Source organism: Thunnus albacares, chromosome 15 (assembly GCF_914725855.1).
Source record: "Thunnus albacares chromosome 15, fThuAlb1.1, whole genome shotgun sequence".
NCBI classification, from domain to species: domain Eukaryota; kingdom Metazoa; phylum Chordata; class Actinopteri; order Scombriformes; family Scombridae; genus Thunnus; species Thunnus albacares.
In genome coordinates this window covers 28970336-28989463 of record NC_058120.1, presented here as the reverse complement: position 1 = coordinate 28989463, position 19128 = coordinate 28970336, and the positions used below count along the sequence as shown (strand labels likewise).

Sequence of the window (19128 nt, the reverse complement as noted above, 5' to 3'; positions counted from 1 at the left end):
CAGCCAGAGAGCGTGAGGGAGAGAAAAGAGAGAGACAGGAATGAAAGAGAGAGAGAGAGAGAGATATTGTTTTCAGACATCTGGATGTTGGTACTTTGCTTGGATTTTGGAATTTTTGTTGCTTATTAAGTTGACAAAATTATGTTTCTGTCTTTTTTTTTTGTTTTTATAGCAAATATGACATTTTGTTTACGACTTTAACGATGAAGCGCTTTGAATTCACTACTGCTTGGATTTGCGTCCCTGAAAATTGTCAACTTTATATCCTTCGCGAATATTCATGCAAACATAAGTTCTAGTTAATCAGATCTGAAAAAAAACCACATTTAATGACTTATGTATGTAATTTCTGTATGGCAGTTTTATTATCACAGAATTTTCTCTCAATGGCAGTGTTTGTTTTTTTTTTGATATACATATTTTTGGGGGGCAGGAAATGAAGGGGGAGAGAGAGAGAGATTGGTCCATCTCTGGATTCAAACTGCAGACATTGTAGTCATGTGGCATTTGTCTTAATCAGTAGACCAACAGTGCACGCCAAGTGTGGTGTTTCTTTCCCCTCAATATTAAGAATAAAATGTTCTGAATTTGCTACGACTCTGATTTGACTTCTGCTTCTTTTCTTCTCCATTACTGAAGTCACAGAAAGAAACATAGTTGAAATCATTAAAATTGATGACAAAAACAAAAACCTGTACTGTAGAAATACCTGTGTTTCTATGTTGAGGATTATTGAGGATAACAATAAAAGAAAACTTTGAGATGGGAACTTGAAGTTGGGGAAAAACTTCCCGAATCCCAAATCCCAAATTGTTGTTGTATAGCTGACAGCGATAAAAGACAAACATTCACTGAAGGGGATCTATTATGCTCATTTCCAGCTCTATATTTTTTATTTTTGGACTCCACTAGAGTAGCTTTGCATGATTCACTGGTCATAAAACTCCTTATACTGGCTCATTATGCAGCCCCTCAGTTCAGCCTCTGTCTCTAACAGGCCTCTTTAAGGCCCGCCTCCCGATGAGCCCACTCTGTTCTGATTGGCCAGCTTTCCGGAAGCCTGCCAAAGGGGCAGCCGTATCAGAGTCGTGTTAAGTTACCGCTGATGTAAACCCAACATTTCCTGCTTTACTGCTTCATATTAAAAGCTTTTAAACGACTCAATAACAGGAGACTTTTATTGTGAAGATTTTACATGAAATAAAACGCGTTCCTGAATTAGCTGAGTTTTGTTAGCGGCGCCAAAAACCGGTTGACACAACAACACCTGGAGATATATTCAAGCTGTTTATTTAGCGGATCAGTTAGAAATAATTCAGGGAGGAATAATAGCATAAGCAGAAACGGCAACAGTGATGATGATGTTTGATGAAGAGCTGCACACAACCAGCACACCTCCAACAGGTTAACTACTTATTTTACTTTGCCCTGCTGTGTAATGGAAAAACAGTCACAGCGTGCCAGATCGACTCGAGTTATAGCTCGGCGTGACTACCCCCAAAATAATGGAAAAACACCGTAACGTTAGCGGAGCAGTGAACTGACAGCAGATGATCATGTAAAGAAATCGTCACAATCCGATGTCAACTCGGAAAATAGAAAAAACTGTTGGAAACTGAGCGTTCAGAGCTGCTTTTAGCTCACGGGGATTATTTCTACATACTTTTACCTCATTATTTGACATTTTATCCACATAATGACCACTTAATATGAACATCTGACATTGTAACATTATATGACTGAAAATAAGGAAAAGCATCAGAGGTCCCCTTTAAGCTAAATGTGGGAGAGAAGTGTAATAAAAACCTTAAGACCTAACTTTTCCACTTCACTGCACCACTTTTACTTTTAGGGACATTAGAAAAGCTCACCTGAAACCGACGCTCAGGTAGTTTCTATCATTTTCTCCCCTTTTTCTGTCTCATTCAGTATCTCCTCTTTCTTTCCTCCTCTCTCTCTCTCTCTTCACTTTCTCCGTCCACCCTCCCTCCCTCTCTCTCACTCTTCCTGATTATCCGTTGGTCTCTCGCCCTCCAGCTCTGAAGGATATCCTCCATATGGTTTCCAGCCAATGGGATCAGCTCCAGCGGCAGATTCGGCGCCAACATGGCTGGATGCTCCGCGCCCTTCACTGCATCCAGGCCCGCCTCTTCTACACCGCCCAATCGCACGAGCCCTTCACAGCCTCGGGGGACCCGTCGGCCAATCGGCAGGCTCTGTGCCCGGCGGATGGCCTCAAGGTAAAAAAACTGGTGGTGGTTTTTATTTTCTGTTTAGCTTCGAATCTCTCTGTTATTCTTTTCATCTGTTTTTTGTTTGTTTTTTATTCTTTGGTTCTTATCCTTCCATTTCCTCTCTGGTTGATCCCTGCTATCCCCCTCTCTCTCTCTTTCTCTCTTTCTCTCACACACACACAAGCTCACACTCAAATCAATCACACACACTTACCCATAGTCCTTTGTAAATTCTCTCTGTATTGTTATGTATCGGCCGCTAATTAACATCCCGGTGTGTTTCTCAGCTCTCATTGGCTGCCGGTTAATTGGCTGGACTTGGTTAATTAGGTGTAATCTCCCTTTCTCTTTCCCTCTCTCTCTCTCATTGCGACAGTCCTGCCATTCACCTCATCTCGTCGCTGCTGTTGTTGCTGTGTGTGTGTGTGTTTAAAATTTTCCATGAGTCATCCCCGGCCTTGTTTGTCTCTCTGCTTGTCTTCTCAAAGAAAAAAAAAACAACTGATTTTAAAACATTTCTCTTTTGTCACTCATCTTTTGTCTCTTTTTTCTTTATTACTTTGTTCCTTTTACACTTTTTCTTTGTTGAATGCTCCTTATTACAAATGTCTCCTCTATTATTAAATATATATATATTTTTTTTTACTGAAAAAGTAATCTTCTCCACAACCAGATGACTTTCAGTCAAAGAATGTAACTGACACATATTAATGTCAACCCAACCTTTTAAGATCCAAACAGGAGTAGATAAACGTGAAGAAGAAAAGCCTGCGTGTACGAGTTGATTAACTTAACTTGACTATTGTCTCAATATTTCACTAAGTTTAATGTTACTTGATAAAGACACCTGCCCTGTTAGCACAGTTTAGCTAAAGTAGCTAACGTTAACCCAAGTGTGCAGCGCTCAGAGTTCCCAGTAAGCTAACGTTAGCTTGGGTCCGAGTTAGTGGGGCGTTGCCTTTCATGCTCTGGAAACACACTAGCTCAGACCCAAGCTAACGTTAACCCAAGTGTGCAGTGCTTAGAGTTCCCAATAAGCTAACGTTAGCTTGGGTCCGAGTTAGCGGGGTGTTGCCTTTCATGCTCTGGAAACACGCTAACTCGGACCCAAGCTAACGTTGACCCAAGTGTGCAGCTCTCGGAGCTCCCAGTAAGCTAGCGTTAGCTTGGGTCTGAGTTAGCGGGGCGTGTTTCGCACTCTGGTTTGGAAAGTTCTGACTCCAAACAGAAAAGATGGCGCCGACCATAAGCTACGACTCTGGGCTTCAAACTGTCTCCAATGCAAACCAACGGGTGACGTCACACCTCGCTACGTCCATCTTTATATACAATCTATGAGTCAGATAGAATCTCAATGGTCCTGATATATTAAGACCCATTTTTTTCTGCACTTTACAACAGCAGATCCTTTACTTTCTTCACATATGTTTTTCATTATTAGTTGTTTTTTGTGCTTACTTTCATCATATATTTACACCTTCATTCTCTCCTTCTTATTTTCTTGCTATCCTCATTTAGTTTCTTGTAAATCCCTTCTTTCCATGCATCCATCCTTACTTTGTTGCCTCTATCTTGTCTATCTTCCTTCTTTTACTTCTCTTGTCTTTGATCCGTTCCTCTTTCATCAGAAAACGTCTGTCTGTTTTTTACTTTCCTGTCTCATTTCATCGAAAAACGTTTGTTTTCTTTTTCCCCTATTCTCTCTTTCCTATTGCTCGTCCCGCCTCCTCTTTCTCTCCTCTCTTCTCTCTCGTTGTTTTCTCTCCTCTTCCTCTCCTCCTCTCTTCCTCTCCTCCTCCTCCTCCTCCAGCAGACCTGACTGGTTGTTTTCAGATTGTTTAGTTGCAATTAGAGCTGCAGCAGCCTGATCACTGTGATCAGTCAACAGTGACAGCCATTAGCCAGCTACCGCCTCTGTGTGTGTGTGTGTGTGTGTGTGCACGTCTCATAGTGAAAGTGTGTTTTTGTGTTTGTGTGTATCAGTGTTTTTATGTGTGTGTGTGTGTCCATTAGCTGCTTGGCCGCAGCACATTAACAGTCCATTCATTATCTGTGTGAATCTCCCTCTGCACTTAAAGCTTTGATCCGTAAAACCTCCAAACAACAAACTGAGGTGTGAATCTGCTGAATTATTTCTGTTCGTTGCTTCACAGCACAAACAGTTTCAGCATCACATGTTTCATATACGTCTGTGATATGTTCAATTATTCACTTCATGTCTGTACCGGGCAGCTTCACGATGAACCTGAACTAACAATTAAACACAAAACCTCCAGAAATCCTCCTTCTGTTGGAGCTGACGGCCAAAATGGCTTCCAGGGTTCTCAGTGGCAACCAGAGCTGCTTCCAAGTCAGGACACGAGTCAGACATGCCCAAGTCAGGACTGAAAGTATTGGAGACGATTCCAATTCAGGACAAACAAAGTTAAAGTTGAAAGTTGAAGCTGAAGGACACAATTTACTAGAACAAGTCCAAGTCAGTTCCCAAGTTTTTTGAGTCCAAGTTATTTGACAGAAGCTGAGTTCGAGTCTTTTCAGGTAAGTCAAAGTCAGGACTTAAGTCGCTGGAGAGAAGTCTAAGTCAAGTCCAAGTGAAGCCAAGTTATTCAAGATAAATCCCAGTTTAATCTTACGTCAGTTGAGACAAGATCGAGTCGTTCAAGACGAGTTTAAGTCTAGTCCAAAGTCATCTGAGTCCAGGTCAGGACTCAAGTTATTGGGGACAAGTCTTATAAGTCCAAAGTTATTTGAGTCCAAGTCTTTTGAGAAGAGTCTGAGTTGAGAAAAGGTGAGTCACTTGAGTCCAAGTCAAGTCCCAAGTCCAAGTCAGTTCCCAAGTTTTTTGAGTCCAAGTTATTTGACAGAAGCTGAGTTTGAGTCTTTTCAGGCAGGTCAAAGTCAGGACTTAAGTTGCTTGAAAGAAGACAAGTCTAAGTCAAGTCCAATGTCATCTGAGTCCAGATCAGGACTCAAGTTATTGGAGACAAATCTTAGAGGTCCCAAAGTTATTTGAGTCCAAGTCTTTTGAGAAGAGTCTGAGTTGAGAAAAGGTGGATTTGAGTCTCAAGTGATTTTAGACAAGTCATAATCAGGATTTAAGTCTCAAGTCCAAGTCATTTCAGACAAATCAAAGTCAAGACAAAGTCAAGTAATTTAAGACAAGTCCAAGTCAAGTCCCAAGTTATTTGAAAGAGGTCGAAGTCTGGAAATTATTCAAGACAAGTTCTCGAGTGGTTTCAGTGAAGTCCAAGTCAGCTCTCATGTCAGTCAAGAGATGTTAAAAGTCACGACTGAAGTTGTTCTCAAGTCTTCCAGAGCGGTTCTACAAGTCATGCCACAGTTTATGGAGTCTCAGGAGTCTCAGATCTCAAGTGTCAGGATAGTGGATACTGCAAAATAGTGTTCAGGCATTTTGTTTGTCTTTCATGTTTACAAGTCTAGTTGCATTTTAATGCCCCTCATCGTACAACTGCAACTACATGTGACAGTTTTCTGAGCTCATATTTTTAGCGTTAAGCTGCAGCTGCAGCCAGAAATGACAAACATACGAGTGTGGAGGGATTTGGTGTCTTCCTCGTTGGTTCTTACGTTGTACCTGTGACCAGCTGGTAACATTAAAGTCTTTTCAACCACAAGATAATTTCACGTGTTTGAGTGTGAATCACCGTTTGAAGCCGTCAGACAGCTGCCTGGTTTTGTGGAGGAAGTGAGCAATAATTTGTGCAGTAAAAAAATCACTGAATGTGGCTTTACTGTGTGTTCATTATCTGCTAGTGCTCTTTAATGACAATCAGATGCATGGCCTAATTACTGCCACACACACCGAGGAGGTGGGGGCGGGTGTGTCGGAGGGAGGGGGGGGGGGGGGGCAGACCGCAAGGTCAACCAAGGGCATCGTGTTTGTATGTGTGTGTGTGTGTGTGTGTGTGTGTGTGTGTGTATGTGTGTGTGTGTGTGTGTGTGGTCCTGATGATACAAGATGATACAAGACTGACCAAGGGCAGAGGGTTGGTAAATACACCACAGTTCATCTGTGTGTGTGTGTGTGTGTGTGTGTGTGTGTGTGTATTTTCAGTGCAAATGTGGTTTGTGAGTGTCTATTAGAGGCTGCATATATGTGTGTGTGTGTGCGTACATGTTTAAATGAATGTAACCTTGACTAAAGGGCAAAATAAAGGGCAAATTGGAATAAATTTATCAAATTATGAAGCCTCGTACAATATTTATAACCAGCAGATCCACTATTCATTACAAAAGATTAAATACCAACTTGTATCAATAATTCATCCTCTTAATCTTCATTTTTAGTGCAATTAAGAGCAGAGGCAAATGACATATTTCACACCCGGCGCTAAGATAGTTAGCATTCAATTGACTGAATGTGACTGCAGCTCTGCAGGCTGCTGCTGCTGCTGCATATATATATATATATATATATATACAACATGTGACAAAACATTTATCTAAATATGATATAATCCCTGGTTAATAATAATAGCAGTGATCATGTTGCTTAATGTTATATCACATTATATCTAAATGTTGAGATACATTCATGAGTCAACAGCTTAAACGTGGGAAGATTAAAAGATATCATATCAGAAAGTCTATCTATAATGACTCAGAGCAGCCTTGTTTTATAAGTTGTATTTATTCATATTTAGTCTTTTTTTGGCAGCGAAATAATCGTATCAGAGCTTCATGACATTTGTGAGAATTGTGCTTCATCTCGACAGGATTTAGATTCTCATAATTACCTGCGATTTAAAGACGGCGGCTTTTTGTCACCTCAGACTTTATCATCACTTTATTTATGTTTTAGCACCACATACTGTATAATTAATATTTAACATTTGTTTCAACAACCAGAACACCCAAAGTCTCTCTCTCTCTCTCTCTCTCTCTCTCTCTCTCTCTCTCTCTCTCTTTGTGGCTGATTTGTATCCGTTAACAGTGCAGGTACCTTTAGTTGTCTCCTACTTCTTCTCTTTTCCTTCAAACTGTCGGACGAAGCCGTTTCCTCGGTGACATAAAGATGATTTCAGTCCAGATCTTTGTTGTAATTTATAACTTTAAGTCTTCGTGGCTCAAAGTCTGAAAAGGTCGGTAAAGATATTTTGAAATGTCTGGAAGTCATTTTGTCTTAAGTTTTAGGCGTCAAAGTTGCAAAAAGCATTTTTTTTTTACACTGGAAATAGTTTCTGTCTCACTATCTCATTCAAGGTCCACTTCTGGAGCTTTCTACTGTGTCACATAGTCTTCTTCAGTGGATGGAGTTTGTGCACTTTTTGCACTTTGCTTTCTGTACCTCAAGAGTCATTTGCTTCTTTCTGCAGAGCGTAAAGTCACATCTACAGTCTACAGTCAGTGAACGAGATTACGATTGAAAGCTCAGAGAAAAGCGAGTAAGTAGACTTTGAGTTGAGGTTGTTTTGTCAAGTTTATGATAGAAAGACTTTTCTGTCTTTCACATCATTTCCATCCATCCTTCTTTTGACTTCTTACGTCCTTCCTTCTCGTCCTTTGAAAGGTAGAACAATGAAAATAGACATAATTATCCTTCCCTCCTTCCCTCTCACTTCCTGTTCTCCATCATCGCTCTTCTTCAACCTTTTCCATCCATCCATCCATCCATCCATCCATCATCCTTCCTTCCTTCCTTCCTTCCATCCATCCATCCATCCATCCATCCATCCATCCATCCATCATCCTTCCTTCCTTCCTTCCATCCATCCATCCATCCATCCTTCCTTCCTTCCTTCCTTCCTTCCTTCCTTCCTTCCTTCCATCCATCCATCCATCCATCCATCCATCCATCCATCCTTCCTTCCTTCCTTCCTTCCTTACTTCCATCTATCCATCCATCCATCATCTCCTTTCTTTGTCACTTTCCCGTCTCCTTTTTCCTTCATCCTTTCATTCCTTCTTCCCCTCGCTCTTCCTCCTCCCTACTTGGGTCATCTATCCCTCCATCTTTTGTTTTTGACTTTCTCTGTAGTTTTTCCATCCCTCTATCCCTCCATCCACCTCTTCTTTTCTTCCTTTTCTCTACCTCTCATTCTTCCATTCCTCATTATCCATCCATCTTTCTTGCTCATCTATTTCTGCCCTGTTTTTTCTCATCCCTTCATCCTTTCCCCCTCTTTCTGTCCTATTATCTCCCCTCCTCTCTTTGTCTTTCCCTTCATATCTCTTCCTCCACCTACATTTTCCTGTCTTCTTTATCCATCCATCCATCCATCCATCCATCCTCTCCTCTATTTGTCTAACTTTCTCTTTCTTTCTTCTTTTTTTCTTTCTTTTCAGTAGTCCTCCCTCTATCCACATCTCCTTTATTTATCCATCCCTCCATTCCCTCTCCCCCCTTCTCTTTTCTCTCACTCTTACTCCATTGTTTTTCCATTCCTCTTTTATCTCACATCCCCCCTTTTTTAGCTACAGAATCTTTATCTGTCTTCCTCTTTCTTGTCTCCTTCCTCCCATTCTTATCTTTCCATCCTTCCTTTTATTTACCCCTTTATCCATTTCTTTCTCTTTTTCCTCTCTTGTTCTTCCTCCCTTGTCTCCCTCATCCATCCATCCATCCATCCATCCTGTCATCCATCCATCCTGTCATCCATCTCTCCTGCTCTTTTCCTTGAGTTTAAACCCCTGTAGACCTTTTTATGTTCACGCAGTCTTCTTTCTCCTATCTTCTGTTTTTCCCATCATCCCTCATCTCTCTCTCTCCATCTTCCATCTTCCACCTCGCCCTCCTTCCCTGTCGTCCTTCCATCCATCCATCCGTCCGTCCGTCCGTCTGGCGAGGGGTGATTCATGTAAATGTCAGGAAATATCAGAGCCGGGGTGGTGGGATTAGGCGAGAGAGGAGAAGATACACTGATACCAGCAAATATAACGCTCTGAAAAGACGGCCAGCACCGGGGATTAGGACACGCACACACACATGTGCACACACACACACACACACACACACACCCAGAGATGTGTGTGTGTGTGCGTCATATGAGTATATTTTTGTTATGTGACGTCCGCGGTGTGTCGCTGCATTTTAAAGATTTGTTGTGCATGTGTGAAGATTTTCAAGTGACATCTGTAGTGTTCTGTTGCATCGTGAAGATGAAGGTAAAGGTTGAGTGTGTGTGTATGTTGGTGTGTGTGTGTGTGTGTTGGTGTGTGTGTGTGTGTGTCGGTAGGTAGGGTGAGTGAACAGAGAAAGAGAGAGCGCAGGAGAGGTAGAAAAGGTGTTTAATACGAGTGTGAAAGCAGTGTAATATTTAACAGCTTAGTGGGATTTGTCTGTCACATTACAGGGGATTGGACTGGAGTCTGGTAACACACACACACACACACACACACACACACACACACACACACACACACACACTCACACACACACACACACACACACTGAAAAGGTGAATGGACGTGTTCAGTGACAGCTGCTGAATCTGAATCTTTCTCCGGAGTTTCATCACTCATGTTATAAAACTGTCATCAGATTTAGAGCGATGATATACAGAATCACAGATGTTCAAGAAATTTGACCAAAGTATGAACATATATGGAGGAAAAAAATGAAGAAATATTCTCAGATTAACTATTTTAAATGAAAATTCTTCAGCAAAAGCATTTGTTACATTAAAAGCATTGAAATAAGTTACATGTTACAGCAAAATGTTTCTATTTTGAGGAAATTATCATCATTTATGTTTGTCTTACATGTTTATTTATTAAAACATTTCTGGGGAATCTTGATAAACTTAAAGCTGCTTTCAGAGTGTTTGATTATCTGATTGTCACCAGTATATTTTCTGTCAATTAAATAATTGTTTAGAATAGTTGCTCATTCTCATATCTATATATATATTTATTTATTACACACCAGGCGTAGTGAGGAAATATTTTCTTGCAATTCAGATGAAAATTCAGATCTGACAGATATTATGGAGATCAATAAAAGTCTGTTTATTGGCTCTGTGTGTGGCTTCTAACACAACATCCGACTGTATTGACAGAAATCTCTTCAGTATCTCTTTGAAGAACAACATTTTATAGTCTGAAGTGGTCTTATGAGACGGCAGCTCGACTCCGTTAGCCTATCAATCAATAATAACAATAATAGATATGAAAGATTGACTTGTTGATGATCCAATTAAGGAAAATTAAGTTATTCAACATTTTCAAAGCACCTTAAAGCATCTAAATCTGACAGTAAATAACTAGCAATTAACAACAAATCTTATTAAAATACATTTTCATCGACTTTTTATGTTTCGTCCACATATTTCAGGTGTTTGATTTCCTGACTGAGAACAAGAATACAGACAAATCAACAGAGACTCGCTGTATATTTTATACTTTTACATTATTTTCTTCTTTCTCTTTTCAAGAGTCTGGAACGTACCAATTTCCCCGGGGAGGAGGGGGGGTACCGGGGGGGGGGGTCGTGTCATGGAGGGTGAGGTGGAAGGGAGGTGATGGGTCGAGATTAGACCATGTTCCTTTGGACACGGGGGACACAAATCCTGTTAGAGAGCTGAACCAAACAGCCCTGAGTGCACGCACACACGCACGCACGCACACACGCGCACACACGCACACACAGGTGTACATACTGTCAGACATACGCACAAACAAACATCCAAATTTCCGATACACATGTAGAGTTTTTGTGTGTTTTTCTCGGTACATGTGGAGCACAAACACAATGTGTGTGTGTGTGTGTGTGTGTGTGTGTGTGTGTGTGTGTGTGAAAGTGAGAGAGAGAAAGAAAGAGAAATATTCAGGTAGGAAGTGATAAGTGACCTCCTAGGTGGCACTTCACACAGGCTGATTTAAGTTAAATAATGTTTAACGTGTGAGTGTGTGTGTGTGTGTGTGTGTGTGTGTGTGTGTGTGTGTGTGCGTGTGTGGATGAGGCACTTGTACATTTGTGATTGTGACTGTTGGCACTTGTATGGTGACTATATGTGTGTGTGTGTGTGTGTGTGTGTTTCTTATCAGTGTAGCTGGTGGAGACAGCTTGTTGGCCTCAGGCCTCTATTTCACCCTACAGACCACACAGAGAAGGAGAGACGGAGGAGAGGAGGAGAGAGGAGGAGGAGGAGGGAGGGGAGAGACAGACAGGAGAGGAGGGAGGTGAGGGAGGGGGGGGAGGGGAGGGGACGGATGGAACAAGGTGGGAAAAGGTGAGGAGAGGAAGAAACGGGGAAAGATGGAGAGAACAAAAGGAATGATGGAGAAAGAGCTGCGATCCTGTTGTTTCGGGAGGGAGTCGGTGCTGATGAGAGACGTCAGGAAGAAACACTCAACTATAAAATGACTCCAGTTAAAGAGTCAGTTTTATTCAGGATGTCGTTATATTTCCATCCTGTAACGGTGTGTGTCGTCTGAAAATAACAACAGAAAACAGACAATTCAGTTCAGAACAGTTTATTGGTCCTTTAAGGGGGCGATTTGAGGCAAACGAGTTCACATATACAATTAATTTACACATAAAAATCATCTAAAAAAACACAAATATTGACGATGTTAGAAAGAGTTTAAATACACAAGGATTGACGGCAGCTGGTCACAAGTGCATTAATCAGTATATACACAAGGTAAAGTGATCAATTCTTCTACTGTGGCTAATATAAATATAATATTAATGAACCCACATACAGCTTAAACTGTCTAAAACACATCTCCAAATAATACCAGCGAAACAAACTATTATTATACTTATTAACAAATGAAATATCAGCAGGAACACGAGAGAAAACACGTGCAACAAAGCAATGAAGCTAACACACGCTCATAAACCTTTAATAAAAGCTCTAATATGGAAGTTAACAGCTGAATTCTTTACATTTTTTACTTTTTTTTTCCATATTGTGGATTCATCTGTGAGTCCTAAAGTCGTCTTGGACGCTCGAGTTTCTTTTTATCAGCTAAACGAGTCAAAATGAACCTGAGAGGAAATGATCTCATGTTGTTGCAAGTCGCAGCTTTCATGTTGTACGTTTGGTGAAAAGAGCTCCAGGACGCAGCAGCGCATGTTTATATTAGTATTAAATCTGTTTAATTAGTGTTTGATTACTTTTGGGGTTCCTTATGGATCCATCCTGCACTCTGTTCTCTTTAAAATAAACAAAATCATTCAACAAGCTGTCAAAGTTACCACTCAAACTTTTACAAGACTGTTTTTTTTTTTTTTTTACAGCTTGTGAAGACATTTTTTAATAATTGCAAATTGCAATTTTGATTTGAAAACGATTAGTTTGTTTGCTTTCCTTCGACAGTTTTTTTTTTTTTTTTTTTTTTTTTATTTAGCACTAAAGCTTTCGGGCAACTTTTTCTAGTTTTAATTTCCTCAGATGTTGACGTGAACTGTGTTTACAAATCGGAAACTGATAATTAATTTCCACATCACGACGAACGTGGCATAAGGTGAGGAGAGAGAGAGAGAGAGAGAGAGAGGGAGGAGGAGGAGGGAGTCTTTCAACCTCCCCTGAGTGGGAGAAGAAGGAGCAAGAAGGAGGAGAAAGATGTAAAAAAAAAACCAAGATTTTAGAGCGACGTTGCGTTCAATGACAATCTGAAATCCAAAAATTCAGTTGTTTAATACATAAAATGGCAGAAGTTCCTCTTTTTTTTTGTTAATTATTTGTTTTATAGACATCATATGAGGTGCAACATATGAATATTTTCATTATCCATCAGTTATTATTTTTAAATTAATAATTGAATCAAGAAGAATTGTTGTGTTTATATGTTTTATAGCCAGTTTACATATGATGTAAAACATAGAGAGACAGCAAATCATCACATTTGACAAGCTGGAACAAGATCATTATTGTTATATTTATATATTTTAGTTTGATAATGACTTTAACGAGTGGATGGACGGATCAAAATGCTTTTTGATCGATCATTTAATTTACGAGTCTCCGATAGTTGAACCACAAACAAACAGTGAACGCATCTTTTCCTGTGAGATCAGACTCACAGTCAGGACTTTTTAAAATCATCATTTTAAAAGTGTAAATCTTTTTAGAAGCCGGCGTGAGAACGAAGAGGAGACACTAAGTACTTAAGAGGAGGGGGGAAAAAAAAAGAGGAAGAGAGGAGCACAGGGGAGCTGAGGAGGAAAAGAGGAGTGAAGGTGTGATACAGATCCAGGCCGGTTGACTCTGAGCGTGCAGATTGAAGCATCCTGAACATGCAGAGCGGCTCTTCTCCCCCTCTGAGTGATTTAAATATTGACCTCAGGTTATTACGAGCTTTTTAAATCAAATTACCGAGTGTTGGACTCCTGCCTGATACCTGATAGAGCCAATCAGACGGCTCGTCCCGCTCCCGGAGCTCCACCACACAGCACTTTACATAAATTAAGATTAAAGTTGGGAAGTTTTTTGGGTGAGTTGGTTTAACCACGCAGTGACACTCTATCAAGATAGTTTGTGTTACTCAGTGTTGGTGTTAATCCCTGGTTTAAGATCTGCAAAGCTGCATTTCCAGGTCGTTTGAAAGTGATAAAACTCAAGTGTTTGGCAGCTGGAGGGGTTTTTTTTTTTTCATGTTACACAGGCGGATGATGCACACTCTCTCACACCAGCAGGAAGTTTCACACCAACATGTGTAGGTTTAAGTTTGCAGGATCAGGTTTCATTTATGCTTAAATATAGATATTAAACATGTTAAATATCTCTTAAATGTGTAATATATACAGTAGGAGTGTGCTTGAATACAAATACGTTATTCGGCAAAGCACAAATAGTGTTTTGTTTTTTTTAAAAACGAATATTTGTTTCATACAAATATTTTAAAAATTATTTGTTTTCGAGAAGAAAAAAAAATCATGTCAAATACCAGCGTGCAGGTCGGTTACATCACTATCTCAGTGTCTCTCCTCTGCTCCGCTGTGACGTCTATCAGCAGGTCTCAGTGAGGGGAGTCACATCCACCTGCTACATGACGCACATTTCTTAATTTGGACGTCACTCCCGGAGTCGGGGGTGTTCCCCAGAGATAAAACTGAACTACTGACACACGCTTCATGAGCACTTATTGTGACACTTTAATTTTCTAAAATTAAAAGCGTAATAAAAAACAAAAACAGGATTTTTAAGCCTCTTTCCACTTTTATTCGAATACAAATACAAATAATTTTTGCTGCCTCAACAAATACAGATACAAATACAAATACTGGGATCTCTGCACATCCCTAATATACATTTATATTTCAAACTGTTTGAACATGCGAAATGTTAAAACTCAACATTTTCTTATGTTATGTCACTTCATAAGTGAGAAAAATAGAAAAATCTAGTTTATAAAGCGTTTATACTTGTGCGTCCACCAGCGAGTCTATTTTAATAGAAGAGCTTTATTTTTTTATATGACAATGATTTATTAAAATAATTACTAGGAGACCTGACACAGTTTGACAAACACAATAAAACATGTAGGTTTGTTGTTCATTATTAAAGGGAGTGTTTATGTGCTGGTTTCATATCACTGAAATTAAACAAATTAAATCGGTCGATTCAACACGTCGCATACAAACTCTAACAGTCACACGTCATCGTCAATATTCTTTTCAATATCTGCTAATTAGTATAACTTCACTCTCCAATATTTATAGTCTTTTTGTCTGTTATAAGCACAAGATTTGATCAGTTTCATCAATCAATCATTTTACTGTTGTTTTCTGTCCATAAACAAGTAAATAATAGACTCTCTCTGCTCTCTCAAAGCTTAATTAAGGATTAATCACCCGTTTATTAACGACTCGTGACGTATTTATGAACCAAAAAACTACATTAGTGCTTCAGAAGTTTACTATAGAGACACATAATGCTGTGAAAGGTCAGAACACGGGACAGTGTTTCAGCTTTGTGATTCCACTTAAAGCCAGCGTATGTTTATAATGAACTGGAGTTTTATTACATTTTGTGTAAATGACACATTAGTTTCCCCATTAAGCTCTTAAAAAGTTTGACTTTCCGCCGTTCGCCGTCGCTCACATCGAGCCGCTCGTGAAGCCAATTGAGTATAAATGACATTATAATTGATGTTTTTTATCCAAACAAAGTCGAGTACGCTGATGTTCCTTAAAACTGTTTTTCTGACCTTTTTTGCATCAGAGCCTGCGTGATATTGGAAGTTAATGTTGTTAATTATCACCAATAATCTGCTCCGGTTGGTTGAAATGAGTGGAATCAGACCAAATTAACGCTCCTCTAAACACATGTGGTCAGTGAATCCATCTTTTTTTTAACATCCAAAAGTTGTTGAGACACAAAGTGAAAAGTGTTTCACACACACACACTCACACACACACACACACACACGCGCCCCCGTCTCTCCTCCCTCCCACCTGCAACATCTATAACAGCCAAATGAAATATGCAAATAATCACCGCCGATCCCAATAAGAAATAATTAATGCTGTCTGCTCTCAGTGGCAGCAGGTATTAGCATGCCAAAGCACTCCAAAATGTAATTTATAAAGTGAGTTTAAAAAAAAAAAAAAAAAAACCCACCGAGCTCTTTCTGTGTCTTTGCCAACGGCAATCTGACGTTTCTAATGCACTCTGAGAGAGGGAATAAATTGATAGTGGTGGCGGCGGGCTTTTTCTGTTTTAATTTTCCATTCCTGATATTTTTCAAATATTTAATTACGCGGATGGTAAAAGTGAATATGTAAAGTGGGTGTTTTTCTTTTCTTTTTTTTTTTTTTCTTTTTTTTTTTTTTTGAAGCCACAGATGGTTTGTGTCATATTACCTTGTTAAACATGGATACAGCGGCAGGGATTATTAGAGGAAGTTGAGTTGAGTTTGATGAAAGTTTTAGGGAAGTGGCGGCGGCAAAGCGGCAAAGCGGCGGTCGGTTAACGAGCTCGACGCCTGGAGAGAGTCGAGAGATGAGTTTTCTTTCTTCGGCTCCGAAGTGTGACAGACGCGGAAAAGTTTTGATTTTAAACCTGCAGCTTCGTTTTAGTGGTTGAACGCAGGTGAAGCTTCAGTGTGTGGGTGTGTGTGTGTGTGTGTGTGTGTGTGTGTGTGTGTGTGTGTGTGTGTGTGCGTGCGTGCGTGCGTGTATGTGTGTGTTTGTTAAGGTGAAGTTTCATCACTGACGCTGAAAGTTTTACCATTAAGGAACAATGACGATGATGCAGAGCGACTGAATGCAGAGCGACTGCTTTTAAACTGAAAGTGAGCCGAATGTTTCCTTCCAGCAGAGGATCAGATGGAGAAAAATAAAGAAAAGATTCCCAACTTATGATGACAAGTTTCCTACTGTGAGGAAAGTCTGATATTAAACCAAAAACATGTCAACCAGTACAGGCCGATATCGATATTGAAAGATAACAACAGTAAAAACCTGCTTATATGTTTGATAAAGGATTGTGAGCGAGACGTTTCCTGTCCGACAGAAACTCACCAACCAACAGATATGAAATATTCTAGATGCTTTTTGTAATCTGCAAGCTCTGGTTAAAGGGGAACTTCAGTATTTTTCAACCTGGACAGATTTTCTCATCATTTTAAGTGACTAATGAGGACAACAGTTATTGGAACTGGTCCGGTATTGAGTGCTGCAGTGTTTTTAGCCACTAACAGGCTCATATTGTTATTATAAGTTTCTGACAACATTATGAAAAAGAACCATACAGAGAAATAAAACCTTCTTCTTTACTTGTTTCACTTGATCCAGTCTGTTTGTCGTCGTGTCTGACCAAGTCTCGCTCGAGGAGAAGTCTCGTTCTGAAATCTCGTGAGAGTTGAGTTGTATCTGTTAACAGGACGTTATTGATCCGTTTCATTACAACGGCTGCAGCGCTTTCACTCAATACTGGACCACTGTCAAAAGTCATCGTCACCTTTAGTTGCTTTGACACAAAACATCGACGTTTCCCTTTAAGGTTTTGTTTTATTTTGGCAACTAAAAGTAGTCGGTCGGGGTTCAAGAGAGAAGAAAAGAAGCCGGTGTTTACTGACATCATGCTAGCACACATTTCCTCCTTAACTTTTCAAGCAGAAATGCCAAATATTTGTTGCTTCCAGCTCCTTAAATGTGAGGATTTGCAGCTTTACTCTGTTTTATGTAATTGCAAAACTAAATATATTTGGGTTTTGGACATGTGAATGGTTAGTTGCAACAATGAACTAACAGACAGAGAGAATCAGATGAAGACAACTAGAAACAGGAAGTAGTTCGTAAACAGATCAATCTCACAGAGAGGAAAGTCTTCTCTTATTTTAAGACATTTAGAAATCTTGTGAGAAAGTGAGTTAGGCTGGTCAAAGAGAGAGAGGAGAGAGAGAGAAGACAGAGAGGATTATATTTCGAAATGAAAGCACCAGGATGTGATGTGCTCTCAGGCTGGAGGAGGAAGACGATTCCATCTGTGGAGAAGCAAATTAGATATTTTGAAAAGCTCCTGCTCAGAGTGTTTTTCCCCTCTGTCTGTATTCCAGCTGATTTCTGAAACAGAAGACGCTGTTTATTTTTCATTAAGGACAAAACACACACACACGCACACACACACGCACGCACGTACACGCACACACACACACAAACTCGAACTTCCACGGACATATGGACTTAAACATGAATACAAATTAATGCATCTATGCAAGAACACAAAGAATAAACACTCACAGACGCACGCATTCTTGTTCTGTCTCTCTCTCACTGTCACACACACACACATGCACATGCACGCACGCACACACACACACACATACAGACTGTCCTCCTGGTGACTTAATTACATCCTCCCTCCCCCCTCTCTGCTCTCAAAGCCACACAATCAAAACCACATTTTGATATCATTTCACTCATTTGTATTCATACATCAAGGCGCACACACTTACTGCACGCACACACACACACGCACACACACACACACACACACACGCCCCCTCTCTCTCTCTCTCTCTCTCTCTTGCAGTTTCTGATCAAAGATTCTCCATCTTGTTCTTAAATAAAAGGCAACGAGGACCACTGTAGGCTGTAATTACTACCAGAGCATCTGATGCTGCGTTCGTGTGTGTGTGTGTGTGTGTGTGTGTGTGTGTGTGTGTGTCAGAGAGTGAGAGACAGAGTTTGTGTATCTGTCTTGTTTGTGAATAATTATATGTGTGTGTGTGTGTGTTTTTTCTTGGTGATTCTTTGTCTTGTGGTCGTTTCTTGTGTGTTTTTGTTTGTTTGAACCAATAATGAATCAGAATGAATAGATAGTGTGTGTGTGTGTGTGTGTGTGTGTGTGTGTGTGTGTGTGTGTGTGTGTGTGTGTGTGTGATGCTCTCATAGAAATGGTGTTTATGCATTTTATTCCCGTTAGTCACAGCTGACTCTTACCTGACGATGACTTTATTGCATCTCCGCTCCTTCACCCCCTTTTGGTCGGTGAGTTGGGCGACCCAGAGGGCAGATTTTTATTTCATCTCAACCAGAAGGTCAACAAGAAGGAAGGAAGGCAGCAAGCGATGAGGAGAGAGGACAGGGAGGAAAGTGGAGAAGTAAGGATGAAGAGGGGGGGGGGGGGGCAGGATGAGAGGAGGTATACACGGAGGGATGAAGTGGAAGAACATGAAGAAGAGGCATCCACAGATTGAAGAAGGGATGCCGTGGAAGGAAAAGATGAGGGGGAAACAATTCGGAGGAGGGATGACAGAGAGAAGAAGATGGATAGAAAGGACACGGAGGGGTTTAGATGAAAATTGGAGTGAAGAGGAGAAAAGACACAAGGAATGATGGAGGGAAGACTGAGAAGAGAGGACATTAAGAAAAGCAGGAATTTTCCATCTAGGAACGGCGGGAAAAAGAGAAAATGAAGAAAAATCAGTGAGAGGAAAGATGAAAGAAAAAGAGGGATGACAGGATCAGAGAGGATGA

General features: G+C 40.3%; 1 protein-coding gene across 2 annotated transcripts in view; it reads left to right on the top strand.

The window, feature by feature from the left end:
- Positions 1-19128, top strand: part of akap6 (A kinase (PRKA) anchor protein 6) — a 243609-nt gene that overhangs the window by 106460 nt on the left and 118021 nt on the right. For both annotated transcript variants that reach the window (XM_044373900.1, XM_044373901.1), the window contains one exon: positions 2038-2240. In XM_044373900.1, the coding sequence (XP_044229835.1) occupies positions 2038-2240 (203 nt within the window). The remainder of the gene's footprint in view (positions 1-2037; positions 2241-19128) is intronic.